Consider the following 16,624-nt stretch of genomic DNA (forward strand, 5'->3'; position numbering starts at 1 on the left):
CCAACCATGCTAGTAGCACAAAGCATTATGCTGACAAAGCATTGGGCTGTGAACCTTCACAAGAGGGGTCCAACTGGTATGTGTGTGTGACTCAGGGAGCATGCCCTGACTTCATGGATTTGCTTGGACCAGCCTGCCTGCTGGATGCCTTCCCACAAGCTGATTCTTAGATGGGGCATGCCAGGCTCCCCTACTCCCAAGGCTCAACTCCTCTCCTTCTCTTGTCTCTTAGGCTACTGAGATCTTGAAGTAGAAATGCCTCTACCCACCCAGACCCAAATTACTCTGAAGCCATACCCACATCGGTTAGTCTAGGCTAGACCCATCACTGTTGTCCGCAGCACAGCGTTTAACAGTAAACATATGCTTCTCTCGTTTATTTTTCCCTAGGACGGGTGTGAAAAAAAGAGCAGGGTAAATTTCCCATTTCCCCCTTGCAGAACTGCTGGTGCAAGCCAGCAGTAGGAAACCAGGGGTCTCTAGCGCTAGCCGAAACTTTTTCTCTCTGAGCCTTAGTTTCCCAACTGTAGACCAAATATGTTGGCTGGTCCTCGTACCCTCATTTCCCGGCATTCCTTTGCTTCCGGGCTGCTGTTATGCACAATTCAGAAGAGCTTGGATCCTTGGCTCTGGCTCTCCTGCACCGCCTTTCCTTTTGCATCATGCACTGCCAACTTCCTGGCATCCCTTATGGTTGCTTAAGTTACTTGTAGGTGCAGTACAGCTGCCAAAGAGGTGTATTCCAGGTGAGTGCTAGTGGGTGTAGACCTAATGCTACACCTTCCCGGCCTGGCTGCAGGTGGTGGAGACAAGGGTTGTCAGTGCGAGCTGAGGAAGAGGATCATCCTGAGACTGAAGCCTGGCGGATGCACCATTGAGCAAGCTGCATTTTCAGTCCTGCTGGTGGAGGGTCGGATCTCTAACAGCAAAGAATCTGGAGGCCTGGGGTCACTTGTGTATATTTTAGACGGTATCTTTGCTTGTCGGTTCTTTTTATTATCTCTCCCTTTCTAATCCACCTCAGAACATCTTTCTGACTCTCAGGGTCAGCCTCTCTCGGTCTAGAAGCGCTTTCAAAGGACTTCCCGCTCTGTGTGCGCCGATTGGGGGTTGGGGCACGACATACGAACTGATTGTGTTGCCCAATGAAGCCAGCAGGAGTCGCAATCGAACAGGCTCTGAGGGGGCGTGGAGGAGGCGTAAGCGGAGGGGCGTGGTCCCGAAGCCAGCCGGCCAATAAAAGCGGCGGGCGCGTGGCCTAGGTTCGCTTCCTGGGTCGTGTGACCTTGGTTGTGCCTTCTTCGTAGCGCGTTCTCCCAATCCACGACCGCGATGCTGGCGCTGCGCTGCGGCCCCCGCCTGATCGGCCTGCTCTCTGGCCAGCGCTCCGCAACGCTGCTCCTCTCCGCGACCCGCGCCTACAGCGACAGCGGAGCACGCGACCCGAACTCCTCCTCCCGGAACCCTCTCGTGTACTTGGACGTGGGCGCCGACGGGCAGCCTCTCGGCCGCGTGGTGCTGGAGGTGAGGACCCTGGACCCGATCGGCCCAGCTTGGGCATAGGGCAAACTTTACTTCTTGGCCACCGTTCTGTGCCTAGCACGCCGGGTGACCTTGGGCCTCTCACTTCCAAACCCTGGACCTCAGTTTCCCTGTCTCAGAGAGGCGACTTCAGTTAGGTTTGTTCCTGGGCGCTTCCACACACGGAGGAGTACGGAGGCGGGGGAGAGGGGGTGGGGGGGTGGAAGAAAAGGTCAAGGTCAGAGCGCGCTGAGTATCAGACTCCTGGCGCGCCAGTGCCGAGGTTGGGCTTCTGAGACCCTCTGCGTCCGAGGTTGGACCCAGAGCTCTGAGGTGGGTGTCTCAGGTCCAGGTGTTGCCGGGTGCTCACGCAGTGGCCTGAGTTTAACACCCCACGCACTCCCGATCCTCCCCCAACTCCCGGCTACTTAGGAGTAGGCCTGGGGAATGCTAGTGGGAAGGTGGTTCGACCGGGAGCCCAATCCTACACACTCTCTGAAGTCCATACTCAGCAATAGCGCCTGTTCCACCCTTACTTAAAAAGAAAAGTAGGAAATAGTCACTAAGGTGGGTCTGAGGCCCTAGCTGCCTTCAGGCTGTTCCACTTTAAACAAAGGGACCAGTTAGTGTTGACTGACCTATTTATTGGGATGGGGGAGGGGGATGGTATTTATTGTTAAGCCTCAGTTTCCCCATCCCTAACTCCTTTTGTTGAAGAAGGATTTTTGATGTTATTTTGTAATGTTTTTTCGAGACATGATTTCTCTGTGTAGCTCTAGCTGTCCTGGAAACTCACACTGTAAACCAGGCTGGCCTTGAACTCCAAGATGCCACCTGCCTCTGCCTCCAGATGGCTGGGAATAAAGACGTGCACCAGCACCAAGGGATTCTTAAGAGAAGCTGAGAGGCGAGAGGCAAGCGTGGATGAGGCTACGGTCTTTCCTTAACTGTCCCCTCCTTCCCTTTTGTGTGCCTCAGTTTCTCTCTGCACTGAGGAATGGCAGCTGGTTCTAACTATGATACTCTTGGTCCAGGGACTCATGCTGAGGGCCACCAGCTGCCTCTTCTGACCCAGAAAGTGGCCCTGGATGACACTGGTCCGATAGATAAGAAACCGAGGCTGCCTCCAGCAAACCATGGGTTCAGGAAGCAGCTGCCAGAAACGATAGCTGCTTTGGCTGTTCTAGAAGGGTTGGAGGTCATAGGAAAAGAATGGTCTTGTGGTTCTTTCTCATGGTGCCTTGACAGCTGGGTGTGAATGGCGAGGGGGTTCTTTCCTACACCTGCTTCTGGACTAACCATTCTTTTTTTGTTCCTTTTCCTTCCTGTAGCTAAAGGCAGATGTTGTGCCAAAGACAGCAGGTAAGGCAGAGGTGGAAAGTGAGCCAGGCAAGGCCGATGGGCTTAGAGGAGGGGTTAAAGCTCAGACTATGATAAAATGGAAGTTTCAACCTAAGCCCAGCCGCTGGGTTCCCTGAGGCAGCCTTTTGTCCCTCTCTGAACCTTGCTGTCAGCTCTGCTAACCAGTCCAAGGGTAGCTAGACATCGCAGAACCAGGGGACAGCCCGTGAAAGCTCCCAGACATAGCTTCCAACCAGTTCCAGCATGATGGTGCAAGTCAGGGGTTAGGTACATAGTCTGTGGGCTGCTTGACCTGTTACCCTGGCTGGTGCAGGTCCGGGTTAGGTACATAGTCTGTGGGCTGCTTGCCCTGGTACCCTGGCTGGCCCAGCTTAGAGCTTGTTTCCTAGTCACAGTGTTTGCTACTGGGTCAAGGTAGGGAAGGCTGTGATCAGGAATGAACTCACAAGCAAGGAGAGGCAGGGTCCTTCCACACCCACAGCTCACGGGGTTGGGGGGGGGGAGATTGGCAGGGAGGAGTGGCCTGCCCTTAACCTACCTCTCCTCCCTCTTTCTTCAGAGAACTTCAGAGCCCTGTGCACTGGTGAGAAGGGCTTCGGCTACAAAGGCTCCACCTTCCACAGGGTGATTCCATCCTTCATGTGCCAGGTAACAGTAACACGGCCTCCGCTGTGAACGGAGCTGGCAGCGGTGATGCCCAGGATCACTAATAAGCAAGCAAGGGCCTGGTGCCTGGAAGGGACACAGCAGAAGGCTGCCGACGGGGGTGGATCTTAAGGCTTTGAAGGGGCACTGGGGTAGAACAGTCTCTAACTGTCGCATTCTGTGTGCCTTGAGCACTGGGCATGGGAGAAGGGAGGGGACGGGAGGAAGGCTGCTAAATCGGGATTACACACGCTTGGACTTGGAGTTGCCTTCCTAGTGAAGGGTTTTTCCCAGTTAAATGAATGCATCCTTTAGTTACATGTTCTTCCTGTTTTGCATACATGTGAGCATTGCTGTGTCAGGCTTGGGGTAGGTGTTTGCAACAAAAACTTCTTGGGCAAACTCAAGGTCGGGGGTTAATGAGACCAGGAGAGCTAGAGATGGGCATAGATGTCCTGGCCTCTCTGAAGTTCCTTCTGCCTATTCTTCCCACTGTAACCAAGTAACAGGGGGTTGGGACTGTACCTGCTGACACTCTGTTTACACAGGGCTCTAGCTGAACCCAGCCAAGCTCTGTGAGCTCCCCCTGGGGTTGGTAGATGAGGTAGGCACTAAGGCGGTAGCTGGTGTTCAGGAAGGGGCTTGAAGTTTGGGAGAGCTCTTTTTATGGCTTGGAGTAGTGGCCTCTGGAGGCACAGGCAAGATGACTGGGGGCAGCTTATTGGTATCTGTGGATGCTTTAGCTGGACAGAGCAGCTCACACCTCTCACTGAAGGGTCCTGTCTCAGAGAAACCACAGTGCGGCCATGACTACCAACTGGGCACGGAACTGCTGCTGTACTCTTTCTGTTCAGGCTCTCTGAGGAAGATTCCCAGCTCCCCTGTGTCATGTGTCTGCAAAACCTTTGGGCTTGACCTTGGGGAGAGTGATGCTGGGGCAAAAGAGGGGACAGCCTAGGGAACTGGTCTTCCCCTCCAGCCCAGCTGTGAGACCAGGACCCCTGGTCCCCTGCTTGTGACTCTCTGAGGAATTGTGGGTTGAAAATCAGAACCTCAGGCATGTGGTTACTGAAAAACTAGCTCAGACAAGAAAGCAGACTTGTTTTGGTGTGGCTCCAGAGGTTTGGTTTTAGCTTTGCCTGTTTTATCTCAGACACTGGATGGTTGTTGGCCCCTTTGCCTGAGGTGGGCCTTGGGTGGGTTGGGCTGCCTTTTCAGGGGACCCACACTGCCAGTTGTGTGGTAACCAGTTTACAAGGTATTCTCTGTGCAGGCTGGTGACTTTACCAACCACAATGGCACGGGAGGGAAGTCCATCTACGGAAGCCGCTTTCCTGACGAGAACTTCACACTGAAGCATGTGGGGCCAGGTATGTGGGACTGTGAGCCCCTCTCTAGTGCTCTGTGCTGTTCCGTGCCTTCTGGATGCTGCCACACCTGGCCACCCAGGGAAGGTGTGGTCCACAGTTGCCTGATATCCTGTCATGCTCCTGTTAGCATCCAGGCAGTTCAGCCTTTCCAGCTCATTGGGTTTCCCTGGGACTTTCTCACTTTTAACTCTGTAAAAGCCAGCCTTTCTGTTGCAATTCCAGTACTTGGGAAGCTGAAACTGGAGACCCTAAAGGTTGAGGCCATCTTGGGCTACATTTTGAGATTTGTTTCAACAAACAAAAACCAAATTTCCCAATGGAAACTTGGTTGGGGAGTCTTTAAGTAGAACCCAAGGCAGAGTGTGGGAAGGTGTAGAGGCCATATCTTGGGATCTACTGAACACTTGCACTGAGATCCCTGCGGCCCTTCCACCCCAGCACCCCCCTCCATAGAAGACTAGTTGGCAGCCAAAGCACACAGCTCCCGGGTCTGGATGTTAGCGCTGCTTCCCTCTGGTTCCTGCGTCTGCAAGTTCACACCTCCTTGATGAATGTGAACCATCTGTTCTGAGCAGCGGCTCCGAGGCCGTTCCTCATCTGACACAGCCCTCTCTGCTTGTCCCACAGGTGTCCTGTCCATGGCGAATGCAGGCCCCAACACCAATGGTTCTCAGTTCTTTATCTGCACAATAAAGACAGACTGGTGAGTAGTTCACACTGTAGGGCCTCGGAGAATGAAGCCCGAGGAGGTCTGTGCACAGGCGGTGTGTAGCTGGACCATCTGCTCTGGTCCAGCGACTTGCTCCTCACTGTACTTCTGTTTGAGAGACAGGGAAAATATTAAGGGACAATTTGGGCTGTTCTCTGACTATGTCGCACCTATGCTTCCCAGTGGTGCTGTTGACTAGAATTTGATTTGTGTTGTACCTGCACTCCCCCCCCCCACACACACACAAAAGGGTTCCTCTACCCCACATTTGGGAAGGTGCATCAGTATCACTGTCTGAGTAGAAGCCATTTTGCCTGGCTTAACCTGATGCTTTCTTGGCTTGCTTCTACCACAGAACATGCTTGTAGACTCCTAGCTATTGAAGCAAGTTTCCTTCAAACACCATTAGCACGGCTACACACAGCACCCCACCTTTCAGCTCCCTGCTGTGTTGTGTTAGGAGTGGCGGAGCTGCGTCCCCAGCACCCTGCTGCCCTCAAGGCTAGCTTTACCCGAAATAATTACACAGGAACTGTATTCATTTAAACACTGCTTGGCCCTTTAGCTCTAGCCCTTACTGGCTAATTCTGATATCCCGATCAACCCATCTCTAATAATCTGTGAGCACCGGTCTTAGTGAGCACCGGTCTTACCGGGAAGATTCTAGCCTACGTCCATCCTGGGTCAGAGCTTCATCGCATGTGTCTGCCCGGGAGCGGGACATGGCGTCTCTCTGAGGCGTCTGCCCCCGAGAGGAGAGCTGTTGAGTCTGAGCTCACTTCCTCTTCCTCCCAGCATTCTGTTCTGTTTACTCCTCCCACCTATGTTTTAACCTATCAGGGCAAGCAGCTTCTTTATTTAATTAACCAATGACCTTCCTCCATCACTGCTGTGTAGAAATGCCTTTTTCCTGGTAGAACCTCCACTAAACAACAGTCCTCGGTGTTCCAGCCCTCAGGTCCCCGGGCTTGAGAGGCAGCAGCTGAGAACTTTAGAAAGCCCACTTGCAAGATTGAAAGAAACCTAAGTGACAGGATGGCGTTTTCTTGCCTCTGTCGTCCAAGCCATGCAGGGCTGCCAGGACTGGGCATGTTGTTGCTGGCTCCACACTCTTTGCTCCTGTCATGGAAGCCTTAATGGGCTTTGCAGTTCTGCCCCTAAGTCCCTCTTGTGCTCCTGGAACTCACAGTCAGGAGCTGCTCAGCACCAGGCTTCTCCCAGTTGACCCGACTCTCAGTTTGCCTGCTGAAGTCGTCTGTTGGGACAATGTCTTACCTGACTGTTTGTGCAGCTCTGTGCCCATCATTTTCCTGGGCAAAATAAGTAAAGCTCACTTCTCAAAGGTAAGGTCGCCAAGATTCAGATCAAGGTACCAGGTCAAAGCCCAGGGTGACAGAACCTGCCCAGCGTCCTCTGGAGTGCAGCTGGGAAGCTCACAGAGCTCAATTAAGCTTTGGGTGTGTGTGTGTGTGTTCCTTTGAGAATTAGTACCTTTGGCAAATAATTCTGTACAGGGTAGCCAGGGTGCTGCGTGTGTTCTCACTTAGTTCAACCCTTCTCACAGGCTGGATGGCAAGCATGTTGTGTTCGGCCATGTCAAAGAGGGCATGGATGTCGTGAAGAAAATAGAATCTTACGGCTCAAAAAGCGGGAAGACGTCTAAGAAGATTGTCATCACAGACTGTGGCCAGTTGAGCTAACTCACAGCCAAGGTGCAAGGACAGTAGCAGCCGGCCGTGGGTTGATTGACCCAGGTGCTCCAAGCACAGGTGTCCCCTACTGAGTATGAAGAAGGCTGCTCAGGCACACAGTCCTTCACAGGACCAGGCTGCTCTCAACTGACCATCCTTCCTCAGATCCTGTTTCTGGGCATCAGTGTGGCCATCGGGCCATGCAAGCGTTCCCTTGATTGCCATTCATGTGTGCCTTGGACTTTGACCTGCTGACCAGTTAGCATCCAGGGAAGGGTCCTAACTTTTTCCTTGACCAGTGGGGACAGCAGTTACTTTTAATGTTGTCTTCCTCATAGAAGCGAAACTGTGACACTAACTGCACTGTACTGTGTGTGACCTGAGTTGGCACAAGCCACAACCCCCTGAGCCTGGCTTCTGATACATAACTCAGGGCTCTTGTGAAAGTTTCGAGATCAATGCCTTTCCTCCCAGTTACTGTGAATCCTGCTGGTTGGCTGCTGGGACTTTTGAAGGGAGCCCGTGGGACAGAAGCAGCTGGACCTGGGGGCAGACCTGTGAGCTGGGGCTGTCTGCTCAATGTGAATTCCTGTGTTGAAACCTGCCCACGCGCATACTGTCCTGAGGAGGAACGTGTGTCCTGGCAGGCTTTTCTTTTCCTATATGTTAAAGAAAGCCAATTTATCAATGATAATATATGTAAAAGATTTCTGGAACAGTCCTTGTGTTCACCTCAAATGTGATAATAAATCCTGTTTTCTAAAAAAACGTCTCTGGAAAGAAATCTGAAAGTTAAGTGTTTGGGTCTTATTTGCTTTGAGACAAGGTCTTGCTGTGTGGGCTAGACTGGCCTAGAACTTGCTGTCTAGCCTTTCCTAGCTTCAAACTCTCTTGATCCTCCTGTATGCTGCTAGGATTAAAGGCATGTACCCTTGTATCCAGCCAGAACCAACTCAAGTTAGTATGTGTAAGGTTCTGTGCTTTGAACTGTTTTTCGTTTGTTTTGTTTTATGGTGCTAGGGCCTTTGTACATCAAGGCCTACCCTCAGCCCTGTGCTGAGGAATTCTGTGGAGAACATCCCAGTTAGTATCTCAGAGACCTGTGAGTACATCCTTGTTGCCATCTGTGCTGTGGAGATGGTCCAGCAGATCACAGCCCCCACAGCCCCCACCACGAGCACTACCTCCGAGCGAAGTCCCAGCTCTGTTCAGTGACCAAGCTTCAGCTTCCCTCAGCTGCATAAAGTGTGCGCTTCGCCTAGATCTCACGGGTGTGGTCCAGGTCAGGTGCAGGGCCTTGGGCCTGATGTCATCACAGCAAGCTCTGGGTAATGACAAGAGGATGACATTTCCCCTGTATCAGAGCCTTAGGAAAGGGGTCTTGCTAAGCAAGGAGCTAAGGTCACCGAATGTTAGGGGCGTGTTTCCCTGTTCATGCTGGGCTGAAACTTGAAATTCTTCCTATTGCTATATTCTCAAGGAGGGCAGGATTGGGGTGAACAGATGACTAAGAGTTCCCTTAGGTGGGCAGGGACACTCCTAGAGGAGGGATTTGGGCTCTGGCTGGGGTGAGTAATGCATTCATTCAGTATACTATTCCTGAGTCAGGTGTTGTGAGGTTATGGGTGGCCTGATCACTATGAGGTCATGGTGGCCAGACTAAGTCTTTCAGTGTCAAGGAGTTTCCATGAAGTCAGAGTTCAGCTCCACAGGTTGGGAGCTTGATTGGACGAGTAGTTTCAAAGCGGTCCTGAGAGCATCCTCAGAATGCCCAGGTGCGATGGCATGGACCCTGAGGCCTATGTCTACAAGTTGCTCTCCAGTTCTTTCTTCAGTGGGACTGCCGAGGGAGTTCACTTGAGAAGCAGATCTCAGCTGAGTGACTGACTGATAATCACACTAGCAGGGTGACAGTTTGCAGGTGAGTGAACAGGCCACGGGCTGGATTATGATCATCTGGAGAAGGCAGTCAAGGCAGCTGGCAAAGGGCAGAACCCTGAGTTGTGTGCGCAGAAGGCACACACGAAGAGATTCTTAGAGAGTCACATAGGTACTTCACCACTGAGCCCTGGCCCCCAGCACCTCAACCTTTTTATTTTCCATATTGGCTTTGAAGTTGCTTTATAGCCCTGGCCAACTTTGAACTTGTAATTCTTCTGCCTCAGCCTCTTGAGTAGCTGGGATTAAAGGCCTGCACCCATCCCCCGCCTGCTTTAAGCAATTTATTTTAAAAATAGAGTGTTTTGAAAGCATTTATTGCCTGGCGGTGGTGGCGCACGCCTTTAATCCCAGCACTCGGGAGGCAGAGGCAGTCGGATCTCTGTGAGTTCGAGGTCAGCCTGGACTAGAAAGAGCTAGTGCCAGGACAGGAACCAAAAGCTACGGAGAAACCTGTCTCGAAAAAAAAAAATAATAAATAGAAAGAAAGCATTTATTTATTTATAAATCTATATATTTATTCATTTTACAATTTATGTATTTATCTTTTTCTGGTGCTACTTGGTAAAGTCCAGGCCTTACCGATGCTGGGTAGATGACCTTCCAGAGCACAGGTCAGAGGTGTGCTGCTGATGCCTCTGCAGTTGCCTGCTTACCTTGGGTGCTCTAGGTACCAGTGACGAGTTAAAATGAAAGCCAGCCTCCTTGGGCCATGACCTACCTGCTGTCAGTGTCTGAGGGGGGTCTTAGAGTTAGAAGGTGGGAGGACTTCCGGTTCCTTCTCACTGAGGATATGTGTGCTGTGTCTCCATCCAGCGGAATCTAGGGGTACAGCAGGCATGCAAGAATTTTCTAGAAGCCACTCCCCAAAGGCAAAGACAAGGCCATCAACCTCTGCTGTTCTTTCAGCACTGCAGAGGCCTAACAAGGTTTTGGGTTTATTTTTGTTTGTTTGGTTTTTTGTGCAGCACCATTTAAGTAACACCGAAAACCCCGTCTTGTTGCTGGCCATAGCCCTCAGTACCTGATGCATACACCAGTATCTCTGAGTACCTAATGTATACATCAGTATCTCTGAGTACCCAATGCATACACCAGCATCTCTGAGTACCCAATGCATACATCAGTGTCCCGTCAGTAGCCTTCAGTACTAAATGCATACATTAAGTAGCCCTCAGTGTTTAAAGCACACATCAGTGGTCCTCAATACCTAATTCATACATAAGTGGTGACCCTACATGTGATTCCTAGATGCCATCATATAGACACCTTATGTTTTCAAAAACCCCAAACATCAGTTTTCTGAGATACACAATAGCTTTTCAGAAAGACTTCACTGAGGTAAAATTTGCATACAGTAAAATTCACTCATTTTAATCGTACCATCAATGATTTTTGAAAATCACATCTGATTAATGGCCACCAGTTAAGACAAAACCTCACTGTCTTTACCGCATCTTCCCTACATCTCTTTCTAGGCAACCACTGAGTTCCATCACCATACAGTGAACTTTGCCTGTCCTACGACTTTGTGTGAAAATGGTGTGAAACGGGAGTCACTGTTTTGTTCCTGGCATCACTAGCACAGTGCACAGGAGACTCTAACATAGTGGTTCTCAACCTGTGTGTTGCAACCCCTTTGAGGTCGATGGACACTTCCTCAGGGGTCATACATCAAATATTTACATTATGATTCATAACAGTGGCAAGGTTAGAGTTATGAAGTACAAAGAAAATACTTTTGTGGTTGGGGGTCACCCCATGAGGAACTGCATTAAAGGGTCAGAGTGTTAGGAAGGTTGAGAACCACTGTATTAAAGGGTCACAGCGTTAGGAAGGTGGAGAACCACTGTATTAAAGGGTCACAGCGTTAGGAAGGCTGAGAACCACTGTATTAAAGGGTCACAGCGTTAGGAAGGCTGAGAACCACTGTATTAAAGGGTCACAGCGTTAGGAAGGCCGAGAACCACTGTATTAAAGGGTCACAGAGTTAGGAAGGTGGAGAACCACTGTATTAAAGGGCCACAGCGTTAGGAAGGCTGAGAACCACTACTCTAACATTTCTCTGGGTTCTGCAGGGCTTTGCTTCATGAAAAGCAGTTTCTGTAAATATTTCCTAGGTGTAATAAGGCACACTACTCACAAACCCCATTTAAGTGCAGGACCTCTCTGTGCTGCCGGCATGAACCAGGAAGCCAGCTGAACCAGGCAGAAAAAACATTGCAGTTTTTTGCTGCTAATGCTGAGTCAGGAAGCCTTCTTTTTGATTCTGCTCACCGCCAGTAAACAGAACCCATCTGAAAACAAAATGCAGCTACCAAGAAGCTGCAATTGACTCCCGTTTTTGTGGTCTAGAAACCCTTTTTTAATTTAAGTTTTCTTAGGCTTAATGTGGAAATTCTTGCTCCACATTGGACACCATTTTGTAAATAGAGACCATTCATTCATTTCCTGGATGCCCACCCAAATAATCACACAGAATCTATATTAATTGCAACACTGTTTGTCCAGTGACTCAGGTGTAGATAGCTCTTATTTCTTAATTAACCCATTTCTATTAGTCTGTGTATCATCATGAGTCTGTGGCCTATTGGTAAGGATCCGGTGGCATCTTTGTCCTTCGGCAGCTACAAGGCATCTCTCTGATTTTGCCTTGGGGGTCTCAGGAAAGGACTCTGGTATAAGCTGGGGAACTCCATCTGTGAAGCCACAGGGAAGTCATCAACCTATATTATATACAGACCTTCCACTGTGGCCAGTGGGTCATCCATACTCCTGACCATACTTTTTCTCCCATGCTCTGTAAGCAATCTTAATACTCATTGTTTTCCCCCAGTTGGATCTTTGGTGGAATCAAATTCTGGTTCGTCATTAGGATTATAAGTGAGGGAGGCATTACTTAGTTATTCCCAAGGCAAAAGTTAACAGCATATGGGTATGTAAGTATCTTTGGAGACCACAAGAGAGGGTGTCAGATCCTCAGAAGTTAGAGTTGCATGTGGTCATGAGCCATCAGACATGGGTGTTGGAAACTGAACTCAGGTCATCTGCAAGACCAGCAAGCATTCTTAACTGCTGAGGCATCTCTCCAGTCCTTGCTATGAGCTTTCTTTATACAATGTTGAAGAAGCTCAAGAATTGGCTCTGGGCATGGTCACATATGGCTGTGACCGTATTAAAAGCCATTCAATGTGTGAACTGAATGGAATGTGAATTGTTTCTTACTCGGTCTTCTTAGAAGGAATGTCTTAGCGGTGTCTTCTCATCCTCTTGATATGCAAGATGCTTCCTCTGGGATCCTTCTGTCCTTCTGAAAGATGCTAACGTCCTTCTGAAAGATGCTAACATCCTTCTGAAAGATGCTAACGTCCTTCTGAAAGATGCTAACGTTTGACCTACATATGAGTTCTGTGGAGGGTCTTCAGTGTCATCTTTCAAAGTGTATTTCATGGTATTTTTTAAAACGATTTATGTGATGGTGCATCAGGGCTATGTGTATGGAGGCACCTGTAGAAGCCAGAAGAGTGTGTCGGGTCCCCTGGAACAAGAGTAATAAAAAGTTGTAAGCTGCCTGATGGGTGCTGGGAACTGAACCTGGGTCCTCTATAAGAGCAACAAGGGCTCTTAACTACTGAGCCCTCTCTCCAGACCCAGTTATGATATTTTTACACAAAGAAGTCAATTCTCCTCAGACACAAGTGGGTAAGGGGCAGACAGGCATTTAAAAGTTCAAGCATTGGCTTTTTTTGAATCTGTCCACATCCCCACTCCAAATCTTAGGATCCCCTTCTTCATGCTCTCTCACACGAACATCTTTTTCTTTTTTTTTCTTTCTTTTTTTTTTTTTGGTTTTTCGAGACAGGGTTTCTCTGTGGCTTTGGAGCCTGTCCTGGAACTCGCTCTGTAGACCAGGCTGGTCTCGAACTCACAGAGATCCACCTGCCTCAGCCTCCCGAGTGCTGGGATTAAAGGCGTGCGCCACCATCGCCCGGCCCACACAAACATCTTGATGGGACCGTGAATTCAAAAGACCTTGAGGGTTCAGCAGCCCGCATGATTAAGGTTTTGTTTCATGTTTAGTGAAATCAGCCCAGTGTGTGCAAAGGAGTCTCTTCCTATTAGAAAAGACTTTGGGTCCTCAGTCTGTAATTTTTTGCTGAGAACTGTTTTGTATTCTCTTGGTAATCAATCAAGCATCCTCAAAAGAACTCACCCATCACAATCCTAGTGGTGATCCTTACTGTCATATGGTCAAGTGCCACAGACAGCTGGCCTTTCAATATACATTCTTGTTGCTTAACCATAGGTGACACCATGATTAATTGTGATGTCACTGCCTGCCGTGGATTTCTGGCATGTCATCTCCCACTGGCAGGTAGTCCAGCTGTCCCTTCAGAGGCGTAGCCACACTCCCAAATCCAGTCCCTGTGGGGCTTTCCTGGTGTTGAGCCTACAAGTTGGGACCCAATCATGAGATGTAAACAGCACAGTTATTTGGATAAGGAAGTCAGTATCTAAGGGAAACCAACGCTGAAGATCTTCTCCCCTGGGGCCTTCTGCTGATGGACAAAGGAACACGCCAGCACTTGGTTAAGTGAAGTCAGGCTCTGTGCTGAGGACAGGTGATGATGATGATGAAGTAACAAAAGAGCCAGTCAAGGACAACCTGGTAGTACAGGCGCGTGCGCACACACAAGCGTCTGTAAGCCAGAGAAGGAAATCTCCTTTTGTCTTTCACAGATTCAGCTGTTGCCAGCAGGAAATTGTACCTCTCAGATTCAGCCACCAGAGGACAGCAAAGGACCAGCTAATTTGTACAAATGGGCAACCTCCCCCCCCCCCGAATCCTCAATCCCCAAAGCAGCAGAAGAAATTATTTTTTTGTTTGTTTGTTCTTTGTTTTTGTTTGTTTTTGTTTTTTTGAGACAGAGTCTCTCTGTAGCTTTGGTGTCTGTCCTGGAACAAGCTCTTGTAGACCACCAGGCTGGCCTCACAGAGATCCGCCTGCCTCTGCCTCCCGAGTGCTGGGATTTAAAGGTGTGAGCCACCACCGCCCGGCAAGAAGGAATTCTTGACTGGCCTGTGAGTGGTGAGAGGACAAAGAGCACAGTTGGAATGTCTTCCATGACATGCTGGGCAAGGTTTTTTTTTTTTTTGTTGTTGTTGTTTTCCAAAACTCAACAAGGAAACAGGCTGCAGAATGAACTAGCAGGGTGTGTGCCTGGCGAAGGGAGAGTAACAGCCTGTGGGCCAAGGAGAGCTGACAGGTCCAAGGCTCTGTCTTCCCTGAGCAATGCAGGAAGTCAGCCTGCCAGTGGACAGAGTGCATGAGGGAGCACTGGGGTCAGGACAGAGTGTGGGGGGCTGGGGAACGGACAGTCAAATCCAGGGCCTGCAGGAAGCAGAGCTCAGACCTGAGGTCTGCTGTTCCCTGGAAGCAGAGGTGGAGAAACAACTCTGAGAGGTTTTTCAAGTCTCTCAACCTTTCCGAACCTTGGCTTTCCCACTGTAGGTTTCAAGTTACTCTTACCCCCATCTCACAGTTACTGCCAGGAGCAAAAGTGACGATGTGTATGAACTGGGTAGCCCAGGGTCTGGCACACCCACCAACTGCCCCTCTGCCACCTTGCACCCATTCTTCCTGGCTTGACTTGAAGTTTGCCTCTGACCCAAGTGTGGGAAGAACGATGGAGAGACAGCACAACCAACCTGTGACCAGACCTGCTCAGAGCCACTGCCATCTGTTTGCCAGTCTCCTTCCTATGTTCCCTACCTCCGCACTCTGGATTGTTTGAAAGCAAGCCCAGGGGTTGTCTCATGTCAGCCAGGACACTCCAGTATCCAGTAAATGTGACCCCAATGACATCACAGCTCCCAAAACAGAATTCCTTCGGCTGTGGGTGAGACTTCTCACTATGCTGGGCTCAGGGCCCAGGCCTGGCTTTCGTCCCTATCTCCTATCTTCCACTCCTGATGAGGCACTTACGGCCTGTGGGAACAGTGGTAGGCTGCTTCCACAGGAAGTTCATTTCCCTTGTGCTCTGAAGTTTCCTCACTTTTGAGAGAAAACACTGGTTAAGAGGGGAATGAGAGGGCTTTCCTGGGCATGCAGGCTGGTAGTCTCCACCTTCAGGAGAGGCTTGTCATCAGGGGAACAACCCCCACCTCCCAAGGGCTCTCTGCTGCAGACAGCTAGCTGGCCTGCTGTGTGTTTGTGTGTGCTTGCTCATACGAGTGGGGGAGGGGTGGAACTGAGAGGAGGCCAGGGGAACCAAAACCTCTAACATCTCCCCTGGGACTCTGGCATCAGGATAGATGAGGGAGGAAGTTTTAGGGGAATCTGAGCCCAGGACAGGCTGCTCCTAGCTGTGGCCAGCGCTCTGAGGGAAGAGCTGACTCCCGAGAGGCAAGCCTACTCCACTCCTCCCTCTCAGCCTCTTCTCTCCCTGCCAGGGGAACAGGCTCAGGCACCCTGGCCTGGTAGCTGTTTGGATGTCCAGTCCTTGTACTTGCAAGGCATAGGGAACTGGGCTCAGGACACCAAGACACAGTGGGGTCTGCTTGCTAATCTTACAGAAGATCCAACTCAATTCTAGGGTACTTAGCCTGGTTCAAAAGAAGCTGTTAATAATTTGAGACCCCATTGCAGTTGTCAGCATCAGGACCCTCCGGTCTCAGTTTCTCCACCTACCCCACTGGCATAGTCCACTCTACTCTGCCCCCCCCAAGACTATTTGAAAGGTATAGGAGACTAGAAAGCCCAGGTAGCTGTCAGAGCCTGGGAGGAAGGGGGCAATTAGCCCAGTGGGTGACATCAGGAAAGACTTTCCTTTCTGGGCACCCTAGCTTATTCCTAGAGCTGGGCTGGTTTCTCACATCCTTCCAAGATCCCTTCTTTGGTGACTGCTGCTCTCCTGGGCCCCTTAGTGGCTGCTGCCTCTGGATGTGAGCATTAAGTCCAACCGGAAATCCTTCCTGTCCAGGGGAATTATTGATTTCCACAGTTTCGGGAAGTGTCGAAATCCATCCTGTGTTTGCTTTGGGTTTGTTTTCTTTCCATGGAGCCCAAAGTGCACATATGATGCACGTGCACGCACACACACACACACACACACACACACACACACACACACACTGGAGCGGGGGCAAGTGACAGGAGGCTAAGCCAGAAAACTGAAAGCCAGCCTGGAAGCTTCAGGCTGGGCAGATAGCACAGGGATCCTGGGTTCAAGACTCACTCCCCTTCCCACTCACTCATGTAGTGTGAACTAAGTGTTGCTGACCAAACAGCAGACAGTGGGACCGAGAGGTCACCTCCCCTGAGGGAGTGGGGCCTCAGAGGGATGGGTGATGGGGGAGGACAGGGCGCTCTCTGCTTGGCATTCTTC

The 16,624-nt window shown here is 50.3% G+C and overlaps 1 protein-coding gene across 1 annotated transcript; it reads left to right on the top strand.

Annotated features, from left to right (window-relative positions):
- The first annotated feature begins 1,285 nt into the window (after positions 1-1,285).
- On the top strand, positions 1,286-8,066 carry Ppif (peptidylprolyl isomerase F). The gene is made up of 6 exons (XM_005348704.3): positions 1,286-1,524; positions 2,853-2,883; positions 3,443-3,531; positions 4,802-4,898; positions 5,526-5,601; positions 7,172-8,066. Exons 1-6 carry the CDS (start codon positions 1,333-1,335, stop codon positions 7,305-7,307), a joined length of 621 nt encoding a protein of 206 aa, XP_005348761.1. The 5' UTR covers positions 1,286-1,332; the 3' UTR covers positions 7,308-8,066.
- The last annotated feature ends 8,558 nt before the right edge of the window (positions 8,067-16,624 follow it).

The sequence above is a fragment of the Microtus ochrogaster genome, chromosome 6 (genome assembly GCF_000317375.1).
Source record: "Microtus ochrogaster isolate Prairie Vole_2 chromosome 6, MicOch1.0, whole genome shotgun sequence".
Taxonomy (NCBI): Eukaryota; Metazoa; Chordata; class Mammalia; order Rodentia; family Cricetidae; genus Microtus; species Microtus ochrogaster.